Source organism: Pseudophryne corroboree, chromosome 8, assembly GCF_028390025.1.
Source record: "Pseudophryne corroboree isolate aPseCor3 chromosome 8, aPseCor3.hap2, whole genome shotgun sequence".
Taxonomy (NCBI): domain Eukaryota; kingdom Metazoa; phylum Chordata; class Amphibia; order Anura; family Myobatrachidae; genus Pseudophryne; species Pseudophryne corroboree.
Genome location: NC_086451.1, coordinates 386,862,103 through 386,888,550, shown reverse-complemented (window position 1 = coordinate 386,888,550; position 26,448 = coordinate 386,862,103). Strand labels below are relative to the sequence as shown.

General features: G+C 48.4%; 1 protein-coding gene across 3 annotated transcripts in view; it reads left to right on the top strand.

The window, feature by feature from the left end:
- The window catches only part of LTBP4 (latent transforming growth factor beta binding protein 4), a 411,741-nt gene that overhangs the window by 82,927 nt on the left and 302,366 nt on the right, over positions 1 to 26,448 (top strand). For all 3 annotated transcript variants that reach the window (XM_063937673.1, XM_063937672.1, XM_063937671.1), the window contains exons 2-3: positions 14,688 to 14,758; positions 14,849 to 15,245. In XM_063937673.1, coding sequence (XP_063793743.1) covers positions 14,688 to 14,758; positions 14,849 to 15,245 — 468 coding nt within the window. The remainder of the gene's footprint in view (positions 1 to 14,687; positions 14,759 to 14,848; positions 15,246 to 26,448) is intronic.

Genomic DNA, 26,448 nt, shown 5'->3' with positions numbered 1-26,448 from the left:
AAGGTATACTCTGCAAAAAAAAAAATATGCCTCTCTGACCTTTAGTGCAAAGTCTCCTGGGACTTAATCAGCTCCCAGTAATGCACTGCACTTGTGTGCAGTCAGTGTGCCCAGCTCCCGATGCTCAGCATGTACTGTAGCTGCCGGTGCCCATTAATCATTGCGGCTTCGGCAGCCAGGTGAAGCTACAGCACTACCCAACACCCGTGTGCCGTCTGGAAACGTTAAAAAAAAACCACATCAAACTAAATGCTGACCATGTGGGGCCCCAAGACAGATGGGGCCTGGGGTTACTTACCCCCTGTGACCCCCCTTAATCCGGCTCTGACTAGAACGATGTATCAGTTGGTGGAATCGTATACGATTTCCCTTGAACACTCCCAGGAGCTTCCCGGGAGTATTTACATACGATTCCAAAGGATTTGGTACAATTTGACTTTTTTGAGCATGCTATACATCACATACGATATGTCAAGCGCCGACAAATAGCATGCAGGGCCGGTTCTGGGGCTTTGCGGGCCCCGGGCGGCAATGGGGGGCGTGGCTTCGTACAGGGGGCATGGTCATTTACGCCCCCTGTACAGACTACTGTAGCGCTCTGAAATGTGCCCCCCCCCCCCCCCGCTGCCCGCTGCCGCTGTGAAGCCCTTCGTGGAGCTGTCCTTTAATGTGCGGTGCGCGATGACGTCATCGCACACCGCACAGCAAAGGTCCTCTCCACGAAGGGAAACTAGACACGTAGCGTCTAGTTCCCTTCGTGGAGAGGACCTTTGCTGTGCGCACCGCACAGTAAAGGACCTCTCCACGAAGGGAAACTCTAGTTTCCCTTCACAGCGGCAGCAGGGGGCACAGCAGCAGCGGATCTTGCCCTGGTGCGCCGCCCTCCGGATGGCGCCGGCGCCCTCCGGAAAGGCGGCGCCCCGGGCAAAACTCCTGCTTGCCCGTAGCAAGATCCGCTACTGATAGCATGCGATGTATAGCTTGCATTCACAGGTACCATCAGATACATCTGATGGGCTGGATTGAGGGCTACAGGGGCTGGGAGTGTCCTGGAGAATGTCAGTCAAATTTGTGTGATACATCGCATGCAATATATCGCGAGCACAAAAAGCACACTTTTTCTGTACGATTCCATACGATTCCATTTGATTACGACATATCACAAGTGCAGCACTAACGACCTGGAGGATCCGATCCGACGCTCACGGGGCCACGCAGCGGATCGTATACTCACAAAAATGCATGATTTCCCACGATATATCTGCTCGAATGACCGAACTGAGCTGAAAGTGGACAAAATCGTTCTAGTGTATGGGGCCCTTTAGTAAAATGCAGAAAGTGATCCTTAGTAAATCCTCTTTGGGAACTTTCACAGGACATACATGAAGAGAGAACAGTGAAGAGGAATCTGTAAGGCCACGATACTTACTTTTCTCCTCAGATGCCCACTTGTCGGTTTACAGGCTTTAAGTTCCCCATTGTTAAGGGTTAAAGGGAGCTAAGTGCAGATTGCAGCTATGTGTCAGAGCTGGGGTCAGAAGACAGGGAGACGTCTGTCTGTAGGTGCATCAGTGAGAGACGTGTGGGATGATGGCTGTATTCTACAGAAAGGAGGTGTCATGCTGAGAACTAGTGCTTGCTGGACCCCTGTGTGACAGAACAGCTTCTATGTGGTGATAATGCTTGCCTATAGAGGTGTCATGTGTCTGATACAGGACGTGTGTGCCAAAGACACATTCTGGCACCTGCATGAGAAATGCCCACTTATCCGACATACACCCCTTTCCAATCATCATTGTTTCTGATTCCCTGTACAAACAGTGCATTCTGTGTCTTGATACACTTGAGACATCCTGTACAAAACATGATGTACATCCTCAGCCTTTAATTGGTGGTGGATTGACCCCCTGGACTGCTCATTTATCACAGTAGTTTGTATTGAGGAGGCTGCAGGTGTCTATGATGCGTCACAGAGATCTATCAGTGTGATGTGGAACAATGTGTCGTGCGGACTGTCAGACCATCATCTATATGGGGCTTGACTTAGCAGTACAGATGTTTACAAATCCAGTATTCTGAATAGTGTCTAAGAAATATGAAATCACTCCATGTCCTAAAGTGACCGCTAAGCAACTGTGTGCTGTATTGTGTGTGTAGGCCCATAGTGACACTAACAGAAATGATAGGGTGTTATTTCCCTTTAATCACTGGGGTTACTCCCATCTCTAATTATAATTACATGCTACCACTAACAATACATCTTGTTAGGATCATGCAAATTATTTTATAGGACACTTCCCTGGGGATCAGTACTAAATCCCGCTGGACAGGATCCGGGAGGTCGAAATACCTTGACCGCATCCCCTTCCCTGTAGCCAGGCCTAGAAAATAGGATTTTGATAACCTACAGGTAAATCCTTTTCTCCTAGTCCGTAGAGGATGCTGGGGACGACATCAAGACCATGGGTTATAGACGGGATCCGTAGGAGACATGGGCACTCTAAAGACTTTTGATTGGGTGTGAACTGGCTCCTGCATCTATGCTCCTCCTCCAGAACTCAGTTGTAGGAACTGTGCCCAGGGAGACTGACATTTCGAAGAAAGGAATTACTTAACTAGTGGTGAGATATCTACCAACTCACACCCTCAACCATGCCGCACACATGGCATTCAACATTACACACGCCAACAGGCATGAACTAATTGCAGCAACATGCTGAAACCAAGATAACACAACTTGTGTAACTGTAATAACTAAACTGCAGGTAAAGTACGCACTGGGACGGGTGCCCAGCATCCTCTACGGACTAGGAGAAAAGGATTTACCAGTAGGTTATCAAAATCCTATTTTCTCATACGTCCTAGAGCAGGGGTGGTGAACCTTTTTTCTACCAGGGGCCATTTAGATATTTATAAAATCCTTCGGGGGCTATACAAAAATGATCAACTTAAAATTAGCCTGCCCCCCAGTAGTTATGCCCCAGTAGATATGCCCCCTGTAGTGCACTGCCAGATACACATATGCCGCCACAGTGCCAGATACATATATGCCGCCACAGTGCCAGATACACATATGCCGCCACAGTGCCAGATACACATACTGTATGCCGCCACAGTGCCAGATACACATATGCCACCAGTAGTGCACCGCCAGATACACATATGCCGCCACAGTGCCAGATACACATATGCCACCAGTAGTGCACCGCCAGATACACATATGCCGCCACAGTGCCAGATACACCTATGCCGCCACAGTGCCAGATACACATATGAAGCCACAGTGCCAGATACACATATGCCGCCAGTAGTGCACCGCCAGATACATATATGCCGCCACAGTGTCAGATACACATATGCCGCCACAGTGCCAGATACACATATGCCGCCAGTAGTGCACCGCCAGACACACATATGCCACCAGTAGTGCACCGCCAGATACACATATGCCGCCACAGTGCCAGATACACATATGAAGCCACAGTGCCAGATACACATATGCCGCCAGTAGTGCACCGCCAGATACAGATATGCCGCCACAGTGTCAGATATACATATGCCGCCACAGTGTCAGATCCACATATGCCCCCACATTGCCAGATACAGATATGCCACCACAGTGCCAGATACAGATATGCCCCCACAGTGCCAGATACAGATATGCCACCACAGTGCCAGATACAGATATGCCACCACAGTGTCAGATACAGATATGCCACCACAGTGCCAGATACAGATATGTCCCCACAGTGCCAGATACAGTATGCCCCCACAGTGCCAGATACAGTATGCCACCACAGTGCCAGGTACACACATGCCCCCTACCCCTGTGCTGCTCCTCCAGTGCTGCTGGCCTTCTCCTTCCTCTCCTGCTCCTTTGTGCTCAGTCCAGCCGCGGTGGCGTGTGTCATCTGCAGGAAGGAGAGCACAGCTATATCCAGCGGCGGCGTGTAGGTCCTCAAACCATCCGCCGGTTCGTAAGCCAATCAGAACTCGCAGACCGGCAGCGGCGGCTCCTGATTGGCTGCCGGTCTGCGAGCTCTGATTGGCTCACGAACCGGCGGCTGGTTTGAGATCCTACATGCCGCTGCTGGACATAGCTGCGCTCTCCTCCCTGCAGATGACACACGCCGCCGCGGCCGGACTGAGCACAAAGGGGCAGGAGAGGCGCACGCTGCGCTCCCCTGTCACACACAGCAGTGGGTGGCAGGGCCGGATCAATTGGCTTTGCGGGCCTTATATGGCCCGCGGGCCAGAGGTTCCCCACCCCTGTCCTAGAGGATGCTGCGGACAACATCAAGACCATGGGGTCTATACCAAAGCTTCAGTACGGGCGGGAGAGTGCGGATGACCCTGCAGCACCGATTGACCAAACTTTAGGTCCTCATCGGCCAAGGTGCCAAACTTGTAGAACTTAGCAAATGTGTTTGACCCTGACCAAGTAGCTGCTCGGCAAAGTTGTAATGCCGAGGCCCCCCGGGCAGCCGCCCAGGACGAGCCCACCTTCCTAGTGGAGTGGGCCTTTACCGACGTCGGTAACGGCAATCCAGCCGTAGTATGAGCTTGCTGAATCGTATTTCTAATCCAACGTGCAATAGTCTGCTTGGAAGCAGGACAGCCAATCTTGTTGTGATCATACAGGACAAACAGAGCCTCTGTTTTCCGTATACGAGCTGTTCTAGCAACATAGGCCCTCATTCCGAGTCGTTCGCTCGGTATTTTTAATCGCATCGCAGTGAAATTCCGCTTAGTGCGCATGCGCAATATTCGCACTGCGACTGCGCCAAGTATCTTTGCTATGAAGAAAGTATTTTTACTCACGGCTTTTTCTTCGCTCCGGCGATCGTAATGTGATTGACAGGAAATGGGTGTTACTGGGCGGAAACAGGCCGTTTTATGGGAGTGTGGCTGAAAACGCTACCGTTTCCGGAAAAAACGCAGGAGTGGCCGGAGAAACGGGGGAGTGGTTGGGCGAACGCTGGGTGTGTTTGTGACGTCAAACCAGGAACGACAAGCACTGAACTGATCGCACAGGCAGAGTAAGTCTGGAGCTACTCAGAAACTGCTAAGTAGTTTGTGAGCGCAATATTGCGAATACATCGGTCGCAATTTTAAGATGCTAAGATACACTCCCAGTAGGCGGCGGCTTAGCGTGTGTAACTCTGCTAAATTCGCCTTGCGACCGATCAACTCGGAATGAGGGCCATAGATTTTCAAAGCTCTAACCACATCTAGAGACTTTGAATCAGTGAATGTGTCAGTAACTACTGGCACCACAATAGGTTGGCGAGTTCGCAACTCTGTCCTATCTTCATGGAAAATCAGGTAAGGGCTCTTGTGAGACAAAGCCCCCAATTCCGACACCCGCCTTGCGGATGCCAATGCCAAAAGCATCACTACTTTCCAAGTGAGAAACTTAGGCCCTCATTCCGAGTTGTTCGCTCGGTATTTTTCATCGCATCGCAGTGAAATTCCGCTTAGTGCGCATGCGCAATATTCGCACTGCGACTGCGCCAAGTATCTTTGCTATGAAGATAGTATTTTTACTCACGGCTTTTTCATCGCTCCGGCGATCGTAATGTGATTGACAGGAAATGGGTGTTACTGGGCGGAAACACTGCGTTTTATGGGCGTGTGGCTGAAAACGCTACCGTTTCCGGAAAAAACGCAGGAGTGGCCGGAGAAACGGGGGAGTGGTTGGGCGAACGCTGGGTGTGTTTGTGACGTCAAACCAGGAACGAAAAGCACTGAACTGATCGCACAGGCAGAGTAAGTCTGAAGCTACTCTAAAACTGCTAAGTAGTTTGTGATCGCAATATTGCGAATACATCGGTCGCAATTTTAAGATGCTAAGATACACTCCCAGTAGGCGGCGGCTTAGCGTGTGTAACTCTGCTAAATTCGCCTTGCGACCGATCAACTCGGAATGAGGGCCTTAAACTCTATCTTTTGTAGAGTCTCAAACCAATCCGATTGAAGGAACTGCAATACCACGTTAAGGTCCCATGGTGCCACTGGAGGCACGAATGGAGGCTGGATGTGCAGAACCCCTTTCACGAAGGTCTGAACCTCTGGAAGAGAGGTCAATTGTTTTTGGAAGAGCACTGACAAGGCTAAAATCTGGACCTTGATTGATCCCAATCGTAGGCCCGTCTCCACACCATCCTGCAAAAAATGGAGAAAACATCCTAAGTGAAACTCTTCTGTAGGAGCTTTCTTGGATTCACACCATGACACATTTTCTCCAAATACGGTGGTAATGTTTTGACGTTACTCCCTTTCTGGCCTGAATAAGGGTGGGGATGACCTCCTTAGGAATACCCTTCCTGGCTAGGATACGGCGCTCAACAGCCATGCCGTCAAACGTAGCCACGGTAAGTCTTAGTACACACACGGCCCCTGCTGCAGCAGGTCCTCCCGAGGAGGAAGAGGCCGAGGATCTCCTATGAGTAACTGCTAAAGATCTGGGTACCAAGCCCTTCTTGGCCAGTCTGGGGCAATGAAGATTGCTCGAACCCTTGTCTTTCTTATGATCCTGAGTACTTTTGGGATCAGCGGAAGTGGAGGGAAAACATACACTGACGGAAACACCCACTGGGTCACCAGTGTATCCACTGCTACTGCTTGAGGGTCTCTCGACTTGGAACAGTATCTCTGAAGCTTCTTGTTGAGCCGAGACGCCATCATGTCTATTTGAGGAACTCCCCAAAGACTTGTCACCTCTGCGAAGACTTCTTGGTGGAGGCCCCACTCTCCTGGATGGAGATCGTGTCTGCTGAGGAAGTCTGCTTCCCAGTTGTCTACTCCCGGAATGAATATTGCCGACAGAGCTTGTAGATGTTTTTCTGCCCAGCGGAGGATTTTTGTCGCCTCTGCCATTGCCGCTCTGCTTTTCGTTCCGCCCTGCCTGTTTATGTATGCGACTGCTGTTACATTGTCCGCCTGGATCTGCACGGGACGGTCTTGAAGAAGATGTACCGCTTGTTGAAGGCCGTTGTAAATGGCTCTTAGCTCCAGAACGTTTATGTGAAGGCAGGCTTCCTGTTGTGACCAACGTCCCTGGAAGTTTTCTCCCTGAGAGACTGCTCCTCAGCCTCGGAGGCTTGCATCCGTGGTTACTAGGACCCAGTCCTTAATCCCGAACCTGCATCCCTCTAGCAGGTGAGAGCTGTGCAACCACCACAGAAGCGAAATCCTGTTTTTTGACGACAGGATTATCTTTCTGTGCATGTGTAGGTGTGACCCCGACCACTTGTCCAACAGGTCCCACTTGAATACTCTGGCATGGAACCTGCCAAACTGTATGGCCTCGTAGGCCGCCACCATCTTCCCCAACAACCGAATGCACTGATGGATCGACACACTTGATGGTTTCAATATCTGTTTTACCATTTTCTGGATTTCCAGAGCCTTTTCCAGCGGAAGAAATACTCTCTGAACTTCTGTGTCCAGAATCATCCCGAGGAAAGACAACCTTGTCGTCGGTTCCAACTGTGACTTTGGGTAATTTATGATCCAACCGTGTTGTTGGAGTATTGACAGGGAGAGGGATATGTTTTTTAATAACTGCTCCCTGGATCTCGTCTTTATCAGGAGGTCGTCCAGATAAGGGATTATACTGACTCCTTTCTGATGAAGGAGGACCATCATCTCTGCCATCACCTTGGTGAATACCCTCGGCGCCGTGGAGAGACCGAAAGGTAACGTCTGGAATTGGTAATGGCAATCCTGAACCGCGAATCTCAGATAAGCCTGGTGAGGAGGATAAATGGGAACATGCAGGTAAGCATCCTTTATGTCCACCGACACTAAGTAGTCCCCCTCCTCCAGACTGGCAATCACTGCCCGAAGTGATTCCATATTGAACTTGAACCTTTTCAGGAAGAAATTCAGATCTTTTAGATTTAGGATCGGTCTGACCGAGCCGTCCGGCTTCGGAACAACAAAGAGGCTTGAATAAAAACCCCGCCCTTGTTGTGACAACGGTACCAGGACTATAACCTGGTCTTGACATAATTTTTGGATTGCCGCTGTTACTGCTTCTCTCTTTGGCGGAGAAGCTGGCAAGGTTGATTTGAAAAATCAGCATGGGGGAACATCTTGAAACTCTAGTTTGTATTCCTGGGATACTATTTGCAACACCCAGGGATCCAGGCCAGACAGAATCCAATCCTGGCTGAAGAGTTTGAGACGTGCCCCTACCCGAGCGGCCTCCCGCAAGGGAGTTCCAGCGTCATGCTGGGGATTTGGCAGAATTAGGGGTAGACTTCTGCTCTTGGGAACCTGGAGCCGGTGTGGGCTTCTTTCCCCTTCCCCTACCTGCAAAGAAGGGGGAACCTCTCGCCTTTTTGTATTTATTGGGCCGAAAGGACTGCATTTGCGGGTGATAGGTCTTTTTTGCCGGTGCAGGCGCAGAGGGCAAAATGTTGACTTACCTGCGGTAGCCGCCGAGACTAACGCATCCAGGCCATCGCCAAATAAGGCCTCACCTTTATATGGGAGAGCCTCCATGTTTCTTTTGGAATCTGCATCCGCGTTCCACTGGCGAATCCATAACGCCCGCCTAGCCGATACTGCCATGGTAGCGGCTTGTGAACTCATGAGTCCAATATCCTTAATTGCTTCCAGCATGTATGCGGCAGCGTCCTTGACATTCCCTAACTTAAGGATATCTCATCTTTATCAATCGTGTCAATTTCTGATGACATGCTTTCAGACCATTTTTCAATAGCGCGACTCACCCATGCGCAGGCAATAGTGGGCCTGAGCAGTGTACCATTGGTAACATAAATGGATTTCAATGTCGTTTCCATTTTGCGGTCTGCCGGCTCTTTAAGAGAAGCCGTGCCAGGAGCAGGGAGAATTACCTTCTTTGTCAACCTGAAATGTGCACTGTCTAACACAGGGGGTGACTCCCATTTTTTCCTGTCTTCAACCGGGAAAGGATAAGCTATGTGAATCCTTTTGGGAATACGAAATTTTTTATCAGGATTCACCCACATAAGATTGCCATATATTGATCCACAGCCCACTGAACCCACCCAATAAAGGAACACAGAATAGACACAGACGCTGTATAACCCCTATAAAACATACAGTACATGCACACATACATTAAGGCACATTTATAAATTGCAAAAAATACAGGCCAACTCTGTTTCTTGCTCCCACAAGCGCCTTTCACGGTGTACGCCCACTCCTGGGTGTTTGTAAATATCTCTGTTGAATATATATGGGCCTGTATGTGCAGTTTAATAAAAAAAAAAGACCTCAAATACCCACGGTGGAAACAATAATAACCTCATTAGAGAAATGTCACAACCTACAAACACTGTTGGACCATCCTCTGACTGTTTATGTCATCCAGTTACAATTATATAATATTATTATTATTTTTTTGTAAACTTTTTTTTTTTTACAAGGTGCTGCTTAGCTTTAGTCATGGTTTAAATTAACCATATACATAAGAGACAGGAATTGTAATGAATTACATGTGAATCAGGTCCTAAATGACAATTACATAGACAGTGTCAAGCATGGCCGGACTGGTCATCTGGCACTTCTGGCACATGCCAGAAGGGGCGATGGGCAGGTTGGCCGAATTGGTCACTCAGAGAGCCGGGAAGGCCGCACGCAGCGCAGCCTCCGGCTCTCTGGTTCCATGGTCTCCATGGAAATGGGGGCACGCCGCGAGTCCACGCCCCGGACCTGCGGCGCGCCCCGCCCTGTCCCCCCAGCAACCGTTGCCATGGTAACAGGGCGTGCTGCGAGTCCATGCCCCCATGACTCGCGGCACACCCCCATACGTCGTGCGGCGCCCCCCCCCCCCCCCCCCCCCCTCCCCGTGACGAAGATGCCAGGGCCGAATCGAGGCCCCAGTCCGTCGCTGCTGTCAAGTCACTTAGGTTGATTTGTATCAGGTCCACTAGGGCTAGCTACAAGTGCAGGAGAGTAAACTAAGTCTGATTAGGGATGGTTACCATTGATTGCGATAGTGGCACAAACTATTAACTATTCTATGCATATCCATTGATGGTTTTAACATCAGTGTTTATGCACATGGGGAGCAATTCAGACTGGATCGCTGCAGCGTCACCGATCGCAGTTTCAATTACTGTGTGGAGTGCGCACACGCAGCGGCCGCCTCTGCAGCTGCGGTCGCCTCTGCAGCTGCGGTCGCCTCTGCCTGATTGACAGGCAGAAGCGGGGCAGGAGGGGGCGTGCTAACGGCGTTAAAACGCCATTGGAGGGGTGCGGTCCGGACAACAGAGGCGTGTCCAGACCATTGGGGGGGCGGGACGCGGTGACGTTATACGCAGCCGCTGTGACCTGGGACGCGGCGAATAGCTCCCTGCCAGAGCGCAGGAGCTGCGCTGGCAGGGAGCTACTCGTGAGGTACAAAAGCATCGCCGCCGTGCAATGCTTTTGTACCTGTGTGAGGGGTAGGGCCTGACATGTGAGGCGAACTAGCTGTGTGCTGGGCGTCCCCCCACATATCAGAGTAAATGATCGTAGATGTGCTAAATTTAGCACCTATATGATCAACTCTGAATTACCCTCATGAGCGTCTGCTTCTGTGTGAGAGCCGGGGGTGGGGCTGAGCTTTGAATGACAGCTCAGTCTCCGAAAGAGGCGGGACATCCCATACCCGGCTCTTACACACACAGTGTAAGAGCCAGAGACTGTGCAGGACTGTTGGCTGACAGGCTAGCAGTCCTGTACAGCAGCAGCAGCCCTGAAAAATGACAGAAAGAAAAAAATATTGGGCATACAGTTGATAATGTATAACCATCTGCATACCTCCCAACTTTGCCCTATAAAGAAGATGGACTCCTGCGCGGGGAAGCCGTGCGTGCTCCTGAAAAAAGAGGCGTGACTTAAAAAAGGGGGCATGGCTTCTCTGGGATGCCACGATCGTAAGCCACGCCTCCCTTGTCCATCACTGAGAGGGATCATGCCCAGCGCTCTGTGAGCTGCTGGCATGCACCCAGTCACTCTGTCTCCAGTGAGTAGACGCTGTGCACATGCGCACAGCATCTATTCACCGCTGCTCTGCTGAGCAGGGCAGCGAGTGACAGGAGGCTCCCAACTGCTCCCCATAAATTATAATTATCCGGGCTAAAATGTGCTCTTTCATAAATACAGATGTGTCCTCCTCGTACAATTAGCCTCAATCTGCCATACAGCGTGAGACTCCTGGAGCGACTGAGCCGCTCAGAGAGGTGCAGCGTTCCACCTTTTTATTTGAATTTTGTGTCTTATTCACATGACAGAAGCAGCGAAACACAACTGAGTGAAGCACAACGGAACTTGGCGTGATAAATTGTTGCACATCAAATTGATCAGTGCAGTGTAGCAGAGGAGTTTTGTTGCTTCCATTTGTTTTACTTGTGTGAATAAATTGCACATTCCCGAGACCTGGCACACTGGGGTTCTTCATACCGAGACCATCGGTGCAAAATACAGATTTTCGGTACTTTGCGCATGTGCGGCATAGGATGCTGAGTCCTAGGATGCAATTTGGATCACTAGTGCAGCAGGAGGCGTCTGCATCTAATAGAATTCCAAGGAAGCACAGTGATAGCAACTCCGACCGCACCTGAATGACCCTTACTGAGCGGGGCTGTTTGGTGAAACAGATGCCACAGTGTATGATAATACGTCTGTAGGACCCTCAAACCCCAAATACTGGATTTATTTCTTTTATATGGAACGCTTGTAAACAAATTATTTAAAGCAACTTTGTAAATCCCCTTCTTAACAATCTCTTCATTATATGTATACCTGCTGCTGAAGGTGGGTACAAAGTACTATACAGTTGTGGAGGAGCATTACACCCTACGTATTGATACAAATGAGTCTGTGTCCCCTTTTATACCAAACCACTATACAGTCTGCTTTTGATGCCACATTATTTCATCTTGCTCCCCTCCAATCTGTCCTCAACTCTGCAGCTAGGCTTTTCTTCCTCTTCCGCCGCTCTACCTCTGCCACTCCCCTTCGACAAAATCTGCACTGGCTCCCATTCCCCTACAGAATCCTCTTCAAACTCCTCACCCTCACATACAAGGCCATCTCTATTTCCACTGCATCTCTACATCTCCAACCTCCTCTCCCTTCATATTTCTTCCCGCCCTCTATGGTTGGCAAATGTCTGTCGCCTCTCTTCTACCCTGGTCACTGCTTCCCATGCTCGAGTTCAAGATTTTGCCCGTGCTGCACCCCTTCAGTGGAATGCGCTCCCTCGCTCCATTAGACTCTCCCGGACCTTGCAAAGCTTCAAACTGGCACTGAAAACGCACATATTTATCAAAGCGTACCCTTCTGCTGCGTAACCTAGTCCTGAGGCTGCTCCTGCAAACCCCTGCCTCATGCCTTAACCACCTATGCTTTGCTTACATCCTGCCATCAGGTTACCTCCCGCTCGCTTGCACCTCATGTCATCTGTCTGTCGCCCCTTCCCACTAGATTGTTAGCTCTTCAGAGCTGGACCCTCTTTCCTCTTGTTGTCAAAGCCCTCTTCTCGACACATTTCACTCACAGCTCTCTCCTACTCAGCGACCATCTTTACCTGCTTTTTCTCCTGCTGGTAAAGGCTCATCTCCAGTGCTTAAAGTGGTCCTAGAGAGGTGGTGGAACTCACCCCCCTTCCCCACGGCGCCCATGTAATAAAGGCATTGCGCGCACTGTAAAAAAGGGGCATGGTCTCAAAAAGAAAGGGGTGTAGTCACACAATAGTAATAATGCCCACAGTAGTAGCACCCCATAATACACATAATGCCATCAGCAGTAGCACCCCTTATACAATGCCCACAGTAGTAGTGCTGCTTATGCAATGTCCACTGTACTGGTAGTGCCCACAGTGGTAGTGCCCCTTATATAGAGCCCATAGTAGTGGTGCCCCTTATGCAATGCCCACAATAGTAGTAACCCTTATGTCCCCAGGAGTGATGCCCCTTATGTAGTGCCCCCTTTACAATGCCCTCATTAGTAGTGCCCCCAGTAGTAATGCCCTTAATGGTAATGCCCCTGTGTAGTATGGCCCCAGTAGTAATGTTGCCTGTAGTAATGCCCCCAGTCATTTAGCCCCCTGTAGTTTAGCCCCAGTAGTTATGCCCCCAGTGGTAATGCCCCTGCAGTTATGACCCCAGTAGTTTACCCCCCCCCCCTTTAGTTTAGCCTCCCAGTGGGAATGCCCCCAGTAGTTTAGCCCTCATGTAGTTTGCCCCATGTATTAAGCCTTCCAGTGGTAATGCCCCCCATAGTTTGCCCCTTGTAGTTTAGCCACCAGTAGTAATGCTCCCAGTAGTAATGCCCCCTGTAATTTGCCCCCCCCCAGTAGTTTAGCCCCTGTAGTTATGCCCCCTTGTAGTTTAGCCCCCAGTAGTAATGCCCCCAGTAGTAATGCCTCCAAGTAGTAATGCCAAGTAGTAATGCCCCCAGTAGTTTAGCCCCTGTAGTTATGCCCCCGGTAGTTTAGCCCCCCACTAGTAATGTCCCCCAGTAGTAATGCCCCCAAGTAGTAATGCCCCTGTAGTTACGCCCCCAGTAGTAATGCCCTCCTGTAGTTTGCCCCAAATAGTAGCCCCCTTGTAGTTTGCCACCTTGTAGTTTGCCCCCTTCTTGCTTGTCCTCAGTAGTTTGCCCCCAGTAATAATGCCCCCCAGTAGGAATGTCCCCCAGTAGTTTGCCCCCAGTAAATGCCCTGCAGTAGGAATGTCCCCCACTAGTTTGCCCCAGTAGATGTCCCCAGTAGATGCCCCCAGTAGTAATGCCCCCCAGTAGTTTGCCCCCAGTAGATGCCCCTCAGTAGTAATGCCCCCAGTAGTTTGCCCCCAGTAGATGCCCCTCAGTAGTCATTCCCCACAGTAGTTTGCTCCCAGTAGATGCTCCCCAGTAGTAATGTCCCCGTCCCCCCCCCCAGTAGATGCGCCACTACACAAAGGAAAAAAAACAAAGATCACAATACTCACCAAGCCCTGCTCCCGTGTCCGACCACAGCAGTCATGACGTCTCTCCCATAGCGCACAATGACAGCGCCGGAAGCCAGAGCTCAGTACTGAGCTCCTGCCTCTGGCTGCCGCTGTGGAGCGAGTGCCGGGCGCCCGCTGGTAACACAATCTCAGCGGGCGCCTGGCACACATCGGGTTAGGTGAGCCAGAGGAGGCGGAACTGTGTTCCGTCTCCAAGTGGAACTGACGGAACGCAGTTCCGCCCCGTTCCGGCTCACTTTAACCCCTGCTCATCTCTATCTATGTCCACCAGCCCCCAGTAGTATGCTAATTACGCCCTCACTACTTACATCTAAGCTGTATTGTTTACTGAGAATTGTGGTGCTTTTTGTTATCTGTACTCGATCTTTGTTATTTATTTACTGTAATGTCTCTCTGTACTGTTCTATTATATGTCCTTTGTACAGCGGCGCGATAATATTTCCAATCAGACCACGTCCCCTTTCAGACAAGCATTCCCATGTGACTTGTAAAGCCTGATACAGTTGGGAGGTAGGCCCATCAGTTGCAGCCTACACCACTGCACTGCACACCAGTTTTTATAGTGCCTTAATCTATTGACACTTAAAACAACAACAAAAAAAGGGCAAAGAAAAGAAATTCTATTATGTGGGTTGTTTCAGTTTAGGTTATGTGAATTTTCATGCAATGCTAATATTTCTGACTTTTTTTTAGACCCAACCGCTGCGGAGACAAGTGCTGTCCGGGATGGAGCACTGCACCTAAAACTGGAGCATGCACAAGAGGTGAGGATAACTGTATGTGCCTGTGCACAAAGTGTGATATTTACTGTATAAGCCCTTATATAATAACTCCATGTTCCTTTTTTTTCGCAGCTGTATGTAACCCAAGATGTAAAAACAGGGGTGTGTGCAGGACACCACAGAAGTGTGTGTGCAAGATCGGTTTCCATGGGTCTTACTGTGAGAGACGAAGTTCATCATTTATTGCACGCTCCATACCCCCGGAGAGAGTCCCTAGTTCTACCACTCCATCTGCTATAAACACGGTTGAGTCCCCATCTGTGAAGGCCGGTGCCAGAGATCTCACCTTCGTTACGATGTCTCCACTGCATCTCAGTTTATCCCCATCCACCACCCTAACAGCAACTACAATCACGAAGAAGCCCGCACCCAGGGCTGTGGCCACCCACACTGGCCTGAAATCCAGAGATGACCAGATACTCAGCTACCCAGCTAAGAATAGCACGTCACTGAGCTGGCAGCCACTCACGTAAGTGTCTATTTTCCATCAACACAAGTGCAGGGTAACATAGTTGGGGCCTATCTACTGTTCGGTGCTGACTATGAAAGTGATGTAAGTTATTATTAGAGATGCGTGGGGTTCGGATTTACCCGGATCTCAAAACGGCATTTTATTAGCTTTCAGATGTCACGTGTTTTGGATAGCCAATAAGAAAAATCCGGATAAATCCGAACTCGCGATAATTTTGGTGTTAAGAACCGAGTAAATCCGAACCTGCACATCTCTAGAAATTATATTTATAGTACCCACAAAGCGTATTGGTCTGTATACTATGGGCCTAATTCAAGGTTGATTGCAAAACAACATTTTCCTCTAATGGGCAAAACCATGTGCATTGCAGGTGGGGCAGATGTAACATGTAGAGAGAGTTAGATTTGGGTGGCCTATATTGTTTCTGTGCAGGGTAAATACTGGCTGCTTTATTTTTACACTGCAATTTAGATTTCAGTTTGAACACAACCCACCCAAATCTAACTTTCTCTGCACATGTTATATCTGCCCCACCTGCAGTACGCATGGTTTTACCCATTAGAGGAAAATGTTGTTTTGCAATCAACCTGGAATTAGGCCCTATGTACAAAATGTGCACTGTGGTTGGTTTTAGTTTATAGTGGGCAGGTCAGTCATTTATCGAGAGATGTCAGCCTTACCTGACCCATATCATCCCCCAACCTTATAGTGCAAGATCCTTCTGCTAAACTGGCTTGTAACCTTGCATGGGCCCTAATTGAATACATGACATACAATGGTAATGCTTACTTAATTGACTATGGGCCTGAACAGAGACGGACTCAGTAGCTACAGTCCCTGTGTACCGTGGGCCTAATCAGAGATAGATGCAGCCACTAACTTCAGCATGCCCAAAAAATGTGACTGATGCGCCCCAGTTTTCTGCAATGCTGGCTGTAGCCGCCCCTTCCCCACTCAGAAACGGCTGCATAAATCTCTGAATTAGGACCTATAGTAAGCTATGCAACAGCCAATGGCCTGAGTGAAAAAGGTAAACCCCCCCCCCCCCCCCCGTGGATTTAATAACTTCAGCCAGATGTTCCTCGCAGTTGCTGATCTGTCTCTTGCAATGCTGTGGAAGCAATTTGGCCACTCTTCCTCTTTGAAGGTGCTGCCAGAACATCTCAATGAGGTTTAGGTCAGACTTTGACTAGGTCATTCTACACTGTAAATTCCTTGTTGTTCAAGAATTCAAATGTTGCGTGTGTTACAGATCATTATCTTGCTGCCTGACCTATCTAGGCTGTAGCTTCAGCTGGCAGAAAAAAATATGTTCTGTAGTATCTACTGGTACAGAGCAGAATTCATCGTTCCCTCAATAGTGATGCAGCAAAGGATTAGGAGACATGCTTGGACTTTGATATCGGTTTGTACTTTACTGGATTGCAATGTTGGTCTCTTCCAGATGTAATGAAGCCCCTGTTGGCCAGAAACATTTCCAGTTTTGGGTAATTTCTCTGTTGGACATTCATTGTTCCAGTACTCCAGAAGCTCATTATTATTATTATTATTATTATTATTATTATTATCCTTTATATATATATATGGTGCCACAAGGGTTCTGTAGTGCCTTACAAAGTACATACACAAATGAGCAAACAACAAAACAGCGACTTACAGTACAGGATAATGTAGGACAAGTACATGGTATATAAACATTGCTGGATCAGGGGACAGGACACTGAAATGAGCATCAGGGTGGTAGAAACTGAGAATTAGGTGCCGTCGTAGGGAGTATGGAGTAGAAAATAGTCTAAGAGAGGGGAAAGCACATGAGGGGAGAGGGCTCTGCATCCAGTTGCATTTGGGAAACTTGAAGTGTACACTTATGATCTTGTTAATCAATTATGGTTTTTGCTTCTCTACTCACAATGATAATGTTTTGGGGTAATACCTACCTGATTGAGAACATTGACCTTAGCTCAGGTTAGGAACTGCTCTTGGTCATGGCGTATCGTACCTCATTGCACCAGCAGTGGGGGGGAAGCATTGATCTGAAAGCCCAGATGTGTAGCACTATGCAAGAAAAAAAACGCCTTGAGGCAAGAATATTACTTGAGGTACATTGGTTGTCATTTATAATAAACTACTCTACGTGTACTATCAGCTATAGAAAAACCCTATATGGCAGTGGTTCTCAAACTGTTTTGAGTCATGGCACCCTAGAGTATCAGAATTTTTCCACGGCGCCCCTAGGCCAAATTTTCTTACTCTAATATTTACAGAAAAGTATTAAATTACGTAAATTGTGTTTATATGTCATCCTTAGGTTCAGTTATATGGTAAGGCAGGATTCACTTCTGTTTGTCCACATATGTTATGACTGGAAGTTACAAGCACTTGTTTTGTCTATTACATTGACTGTAAATAATTTGAATTGGTCCTGGACCACAAACTCAGGGCACCCCTGCAAATACCCCAAGGCACCACAGGGTGCCAAGGCACACAGTTTGAGAACCAGTGATATATGGCATAATTGCCAACTTAGAAGTCTTCCACTTCTTATCTGACAATGAGATGCAGCTAATCACTGTGAGCGACGGGCATGTTCATCATGAGGTCCTACACCTCATGGCATAAGGCAGCAAGGCCAAGATAGTGTTCCTTCCATACCACCCATTGGAAGTGGACGGAATGTGAGATGGTGACCTAATCTTCTTGGAGTCCATGGGTTTCTCCAGACCTTGTGAGTCTCCCTGGAGTTCCGGAAGAGTAGGCAAATATGGTCTATGGCAGGGGTAGCCAACCCTGGTACTCGAGAGGTTCCTACAGTGAACGTTTTCCAGGTCTCCTCACAGAATCACAAGTTAAGTAATTAGCTACATCTGTGGATCTTTTAAAATGTGTCAGTGAGTAATGACTGCACCTGTGCACCTGCTAGGTGAGCTGGAAAACGTGAACTGTTGGTATCTTTCGAGGACTAGGGTTGGCTACCAATGGTCTATGGGAGCTGACTTTGTAAACTCAAGATCTGACCTAATGTTGAATAAACATTAGTTTTTTTGTAACAATTGCTGAAAGCTTCATGCAATGGTCCTCTCTCCTAAAACTAAGCCCATCAATGCGTCTATCCCAGTGATCTCCAACCTGTAGCTCGCGAGCTACCGGTAGCTCGCCGTAGTATTTTCGGTAGCTTATAGAGCGCACGGGCTTGGGCAGTCACTGGCACTCCTCCTCCCTTCATTTTTAATATGGTGCCGGCCGTCACTCAATCAGAGCTCGTGGACCGGCAGTAGCGGCACCTGATTTGCTGCTGGACCGCGAGTTTTGATTGGCTTACTTACCGGCACCATATTTTAAATACCCGCCGCCGGAGACTCTGTCACCCTCACCGCAACAGCTCTCCGGACTTCACAGGAGAGGCGCGTGCTGCACTCTCCTCCCCTTCCATCCCTCATACAGGAGGAGGAGCACCAGTGGCAGTAGAAGAAGCCAGCAAGGGTTAGCACTGTGTGGGGCACTGTATCAGACACTGTGGGGGGGGCATTTTATCTGTCGCTGTGGGGGGCATTTTAAATGGCACTGCAGGGGGAATTGTATCTGGCACTGGTGGGGGCATTGTATCTGGCACTGCTGGGGGGCATTATTTGTGTATATGGCACTGCTGGGGGCATTATTTGTGTGTCTGGCACTGCTGGGGGGCATTATTTGTATATCTGGCACTGCTGATGGGCATTATTTGTCTGTCTGGCACTGCTGAGGGGCATTATTTGTGTATCTGGCACTGCTGGGGGGCATTATTTGTGTATCTGGCACTGCTGAGGGGTATTATTTGTGTATCTGGCACTACGCGGGGGGCATTACGTGTAGTTGTGAGGCCACACCCACTTTTGTGAGGCCACACCCACTTTCACAAGAACACACGCACATTGGGGGGAGGGAGTAGCTCCTTTAGAGGTTTTATTTTCCGAAAGTAGCTCACACCCCAATTAAGGTTGGAGAACACTGGTCTATCCTGTGCCTCAAGCTTTATAGGTATTGAGAGCATTAGTTGTGGAATGATTATTTGGCACTTTACTTTTACTTTTTTTTATTCTGAGGCATATCCAAAAAGTGCATCAAACAATATGGTATCAATTGGACATAGCAATGAGTCACAAAAACAAATTGAATGTAACTCATGAATATAAGACACAATAACAATAAATTAAAGATGTGCTGTGCGAAACAAGACGATATTTCAATAAGAAATAGGGGGATCATTATCTACAAGCCTCGTTAGGTACCAAAGGGTAGATGAGAAACACTGAGTGAGCAGTTGTTGTGCTGTGTAAAAATCTAGCTACTCTGGATTCCTTAGTCAAGGAAGCCTCCAACCAGTCCAACCGGAATAGGTCAAATAATTTTTCCTGAAATAGAGAAAAAGGGGGCACTCCAGTCCGGATCCAAACCTGTCAAAAAAAAATGTTAGCAGCTAAACTCAGCACCAGTAAAAGTTAATGACATCCACTTGACACCTGTTGACAATGTGGCAAAATTTCCAGTATGGCCAACGCAGGGTCAAAGGGCAGAAAATCAGATGGTCCAGGGCATATCTACGAACCTAGAGCCAGAAGAATCTGACCAGAGGACAAGACCAGAAACAATGATAGAGGTCAGCATTGTTCTCCTGACATCGAGGACATATATGCGAGGTGAAGGAACCTATTAAAAAAACCACAGTGTGGACTAATATACGTTCTGTGATACACATTCATGAACAGCTCTCTGTAAGAACTAGCAGGAATAATGCAACAAGCGTCAAACAGTCAAGAGTCAAATAGTGAGATCAGGAAAGTGGTGCATCCACTGAGGCAAGCCAATCTGGAGTGTGCTGTAATGTAGGTTGCTACGTAAAAAGGTATAGTGACTAGATATTGCCTTATACACTGGTGGAGTGTGACTGAGATGTTATATTTTCACGCATAACAGCAATATCATACTTGTTTCTTGTATCAGGATGTAAAGAAATGGTTTTATTTCACCTAGTCCTAGATGGATCAATAGCATGTGTCCTATATATGACCTTATGTATGCACAAACTCGGGTGAATTGATGGCTCTTGGAGCCAGGATGGTAGATAAGGATCTCTTATCTTGTACCAGCCATAAATGTTTAGGGGTAGGAAATTGCATCCTTCATCCTTAAACAAGTCAGACCTAGCTAGTCAAGCTAGGCCATAAAGTGAAAGTAGAATTTCAACTCTTAAAGAGAATCGAATGTCACCCCCCCCAAACATATTGCAAGCCAGCATGTGTAGAAAGCACATAATACCTGACATGTCCAGTGTCCAGCAGTGAGCTGGTTAAAATACTCAAAAGTGGGAGGGAGGAGTAGAGCTGGAGGTATAATTCTCCCTCCCCCTAAAGGCTGGGTGTTAATTCTCATGGGGTTCAGCTGCAGCTGGAGGCGAATTGATGAACTGTGCAATCTCCCACAGCAGGATCCTAAATTCGTGTGTAAGTGTTATAGGCCCTACACACTGGCCGATATTCCTCAAAGATATGAACGATCTCGTTCATTATTGAACGCGATAACGTTCATATCTTTCAGTGTGGAGTCACCAGCGATGAACGATGCGCGGCCCCGCGCTCGTTCATCGCTGGTTCCCTGTCGGCTGTGCATGCAGGCCAATATGGACAATCTCGTCCATATTTGCCTGCACTTCAATGGAGCCGGGTGACGGGGGGAGTGAAGAAACTTCACTCCACCCGTCACTGCCCCCCCCCCCCCCCGCCGCCGGGTTGCCCGTCGGCCGTATCCGCCGTCGGGCAGCTCGGCGGCAGATCTTTATATGTGTAGGGCCCATTAGGCTTCTGAATTATTATCTCCTATTATTTTTCTGAGATTGATGTACTTTATTTCTGTCCGTATTTGTAATTTTTATAACCATACATTGGATGATTTTGTTCGAATTAAAAGATAATTAATTTTAGTGTATTCTCCGTGCCTCTTGATGAATTTACGAGCCTTTGCTTCCAAACCTACTAACTAAGTGTGAGTGTGCAATTAATAATTCTGGATGCAGATAGCTGCAGAGGACTGTCTGGTGTCCATACATTGATATTTTGGGGTTCCTCTGCTGGTGGCAGTAACTGGGTTTTCATTAACCACACGTGATGAAGTAACCATAAGTCACTGGTGGTGATTTTCAGATTGAGGTATCTGGGAAATCAGCCGGACTGTAGTGACATGGAGAGTACTGTCCCAAGGCACTTTTCCCTTTTGTTCCTAACTGTAACAGCTACATTTGTCTTTATGGGGTTGATGTATGAAGCAGTGAAAAAATGAAGAAGTGGTCCAGTGGAGATGATGCCCACGGCAACCAATCAACTACGGGGTAGCATTTATCAATAACATACTGTAAAATGATAGGTACAAGCTGATTGGCTGCTATAGAATATTTATCCACTTTTTTTCCATCAACCCCTAAGTGTGTACTGTAGAAATGGTGACTGATAAATAGTAGCAAACTTGAGGTATAAGGCAGTAGGCTCTGTTGCTGTAATTCACTTGGACTTTGCCACAATAGTACAATGCTCTTTGCAGACAGACATTTTTTTTCTGCATCACTAAAGGAGCCAGTTGTCAGATCACATATTTATATCCCAAATGCAGGAATAACTAGATACTAGAGTCAGACCTTCCTTTTCTAGGAAAAGTTATACCCCTTCCACACCGCACAAATAACCCAGTATCGACCCGGCATATTGCTGAGTCGACACTGGTCCGCGTGCTGTGTGTGAAAGAGGCATAGACGAAATCGCGGGTCGCCTGACCCGGCAATTCAACCCGGGAATAAAGCAGTGTTATTCCAGGGCTGAATACCGGGTCAGTGGCTGCGTAAACGGGCTCCCAGGTCGATGCATCCCGGGACCCATTTACTACAGCAGGGAGAGGCGGTGCGGAGATGATGTCATCTCCCAGCACCTCCTCCACCTCCGCCCCTGCCGCCGGCTCCACCCCCCGCTGATATGGCAACATACCCGGCATATTGCCGGATCGGGGAAGCCTGTAGCAGCTGCCAATGCCGGATCCCACTCGGGAAGGACCCGTTTCCAATTCCCGGGTGGGATCCGGCATTGGCGGTGTGAAAGGGGTATTACTGAGAAAGCAGTTCAGAAACCCATCTATGAATCCATGATATGTATGATCTATTCCAGTCAGGTTTTAGAAGACATATATCAAATATTACATACAGGGACAGAGCTTCTCTTCGCAGTTCTTCGGGTAGTGTTTGTGAAAAATACTCAGAGAGTGTTACCGCTCATGCGCCGCCAACTAACCCCCTACCCCTGTGACACTCCGCTACGCCTGCAATATCCCTGCCTAAAAGACGCTACAGCTAGTGGTGTAGCAGGGATCCTGGCTGCAGGAGCTGCTCTAGGCACCCTGCTAGCCAAGTGCAGGCATTATTGGGCAGGGACGGTGAAGCCCACAGAGCCCTGCACTCTGTGCTGTGGCACCGCTGGCACTCCCCTAATTATGGCCCTGTCAGCCATGATCGCATTTTCCCATACTCATATATGCATTTTATCATTACGCTTGGTTACTGCAAAGCCCTATAGCTGGGTCTCCAGTACCTAGAATCTCCCTTACTTCATTTGGGCCTCCGGCTTTTAGCTATACAGCTCCTACTACCCCGAAATCGCTGCCTCATACAGATCAAGAATCCACTAACGAGTCCTTCAAGACTTACCTGTTTAAGCACACATTTCATTATTGCCCCTTTATTCCCCAAAACAAAAAGCCCAAATAATTATTTCTGTTTTCTGCAGTCTGTTAATGCTCTTTTAGATTATTATTATTAATAATTATTAATTATTATTATTATTATTATTATTATTATTATTACTCTTAGCCTTTATTTATACGGCACCACAAGGGGCCCACAGTGCCGTATAAAGTACAGAAACAGTATGAACAGAACAGGAAACAAGAGACTACCAGTTCAAAACATTGCAGAACCAGGGGGTCAGCAACTTTCCCCTTTTTGCCAAATTGTGCAGCATTAGGAAGTTCCCATAGGGTTGAAGGCTACTGGCGCCCATTTACCTTGTTATATGTTTTATAAGCAGGTATCATAAATCGCCAGCAGATGGCAGGATTGTATAAGTCGTGCAAAGTAAGTGAGTATTGTTACAGTCTGCCTCTGCTGAATATTGGGCCTAATTGCAGATCTGATCGGTGCTGTGCGTTTTTCAGGTCTGAACTGCGCATGCGCCGCAGTGCGTCGGCGCATGCCAGACAGCCGACGGCCGTCTCAGCCCTGCGATTGCTTCTGCCTGATTGACAGGCAGAGGCAGTCACTGGGCGGGAGGGGGCGGGCCGGTGGCGTTTGGCCGCTGTTTAGGGGGCGCAGTCTGGGCAACGCAGGCATGCCCGGACCATGCGGGAGGTGGGCCGCCGCGGCTGCGTGACGTCACACACAGCCCTTGTGACCCTCACAGGAGCTGCGCTGGCTGGGAGCTACTCCTAAAGTGCAAAAGCATCGCTGCTGTGCGATGCTTTTGTACTTGTGCAGGGGGGGAAGGGTTCGGGCCTGACATGCGAGGTGGACTAGCCCTATGCTGGGCGTCCCCCCGCATGTCAGGGAAGCTGATCGTAGATGTGCTAAATTTAGCACATCTGCGATCAGGTCTGAATTAGGCCCAATGATCAGTGGTAAGAAAATTAATAACTATGAAAGTTTCTTGCTTCACAACTGTATTTAATATGTGTGCTTGCAGGGCCGGTTCCGGGGCTTCTTGCGCCCCGGGCGGCATTAGGGGGCGTGGATTCATACAGGGGGCGTGTTCAGTTGCGCCCCCTGTACTGTAGTAGGATGTGCGGTGCGCGATGACATCATCGCGCACCGCACGGCAAAGGTCCTCTCCACAAAGGAAAACTAGACGCTAAGCATCTAGTTCCCTTCGTGGAGAGGACCTCTGCGTTTTATAAGTTGATTTTCCGCTCTCACAAACAATAGTGCCCCTTTTCGCTCTCACAGTTCCACTTAACGCCCATCTCATGGGAAGTGTCTGGTTACTGGACTTCGAGTAGAAAGAGCAGGATTTACTGCTGGTCATGCTGGTGCTTGTTGAACCACAAGTATAGACATGTCCTTTCAGTTGAGGGCTGCCTGTGCATGCTGGAACATGTAGTTCCTCAACAGTACAATAAAAAACACAAAAAAAACACATTTCTCATCTTAGTTTTTGTGAAACTCTTCTGCCTTTGTTATCCAAAGGGATAGAAAAAATAAAAATATTGCAACTGCTCACTTCTACTACTCACTACAATTCGCTACTGCTTACAGTGGCAAACGTAGGATTTCTAGAGGGGGGTTTCCAAATGCAATCCACAATCTCCCACTTAGCGGAACATGGAATACAGTATTACTATTTAACACAATATATGGTCTATAGCACAGGTTCTCAAACTCGGTCCTCAGGACCCCACACAGTGCATGTTTTGCAGGTAACCCAGCAGGTGCACAGGTGAATTAATTACTCATGGTAAGGCTCCTGTCTCTTCTTCCTGGTAGATACTCTCTGGTCCAGTGCACTGTTTAAGGACTCAGAAACACACACAGCAAACTTGGTATAAGAAGCTGCTACCACTGGGCATGTGCAGCAGCCCAGCTCTGTCCCTTAAACTGCATGATGTGGCGGCAGCTCTAGTAATTGTATTATATACCATTGCTTTTGTTGTCATAATTTGTGCCACTTGCCAAGAGGAGGGGAGTTTCTGGGCAACCAGAACCCCCCCCCCCCCCCCCCCCCCACAACCCCGCGTTTGCCTATGGCTCATGACTGCTCACTGCTACTGCTCAGTACTACTCACTGCAACTTCATATTACTACTCACTACTGCTCAGTACTACTCACTGCAACTTCATATTACTACTCACTACTGCTCAGTACTACTCACTGCAACTTCATATTACTACTCACTACTGCTCATTACTACTCACTGCTACTACTCACTACTCTTTACTGCTCACTGCTACTTCATATGGGATGCGATTAACATACCGCCTGTTGGGATCCCTGCGTTCAAGATACCAACGCTGAAATCCCGACAGGTGGGGAAATGCCAGTGGTTGGAATCCCGACCGCAGCCCAGTATTCCCACTCGAGTTGTGGGCCCACGCCACCACCCGAGTGGGAACATAACCTGTGGTGAGCAAAGCTTGCCACCGGGGCCCAAAGCGTAGTGAGCTCAGTGCGCCCTGCGAGGGGACTCGATACCGCTATTCTGGCTTAAGGGATGCGGCTGTCAGCCTGTCTCCCGTATGTTCTCTTCATATTACTACTTGCTACTGCTCCTACTACTCGCTACTGCTCATTATTAGTCATTGCTACCGCTCACTACTACTCATTACTACTCACAGGGGGTCATTCAGGTGCGGATGCAAAGCGGTGGTTGTATTTGCATCGATCAATGTTTTTGCACTGCATGTGCGTATGAGCCGCAGTGTGCATGCCCAGCGAGTGATTCGCAAGTGTAGGTGCAGCAAGATTTTAGTCACAAAGTGAGTGACAGGAAGTTAGTGTTTGGGCATGGTAACAGGGAATGGTCATGCAAAAACAGGACTGTCATGGCCGTTTGGACGCTGTTTTCTGGGACGTGGGTACATTAGCAGCTGCGATCACACTTGCTACTGGAGAGTCCTGTGCGTCCCAGGGGAGAAGCTTAGACTGCGCGTCTTCAGAGGCACTCAGACCAGATGTGCGATGATGTTACCGATGCGATTGCAGTGGGCGTCCTTTTGCACAGGTTAGCCTCTGCCCATATCAGCATATAATCGCAATTACATATGGCAAATCATTGCAACAGGAGTAGGAAGAACAATCGCACTTGAATGACCCCCACTGCTACTTTATCATTACAACTCACTGCTACTACTCACAACTACTCACTGCTAATTCACATTACTACTCGCTTCTACTGCTCACTACTGCTCATTGCTACTCACTGCTACTCAGGGTTGGACTGGCCCACAGGGGTACAGGGGAAACCACCAGTAGGCCCCACTGCCAGGGGGCCCACCTCCTCCTCTAGGGATCAGGTTTCAGACTGTGCACTTGAATTGAACATTATACATATTATCTACAGTGCATTGCAGTAATTAATCTGGTACATTATCATGCATGCACTATCAGAAGTTACTATATATATATATATATATATATATATAT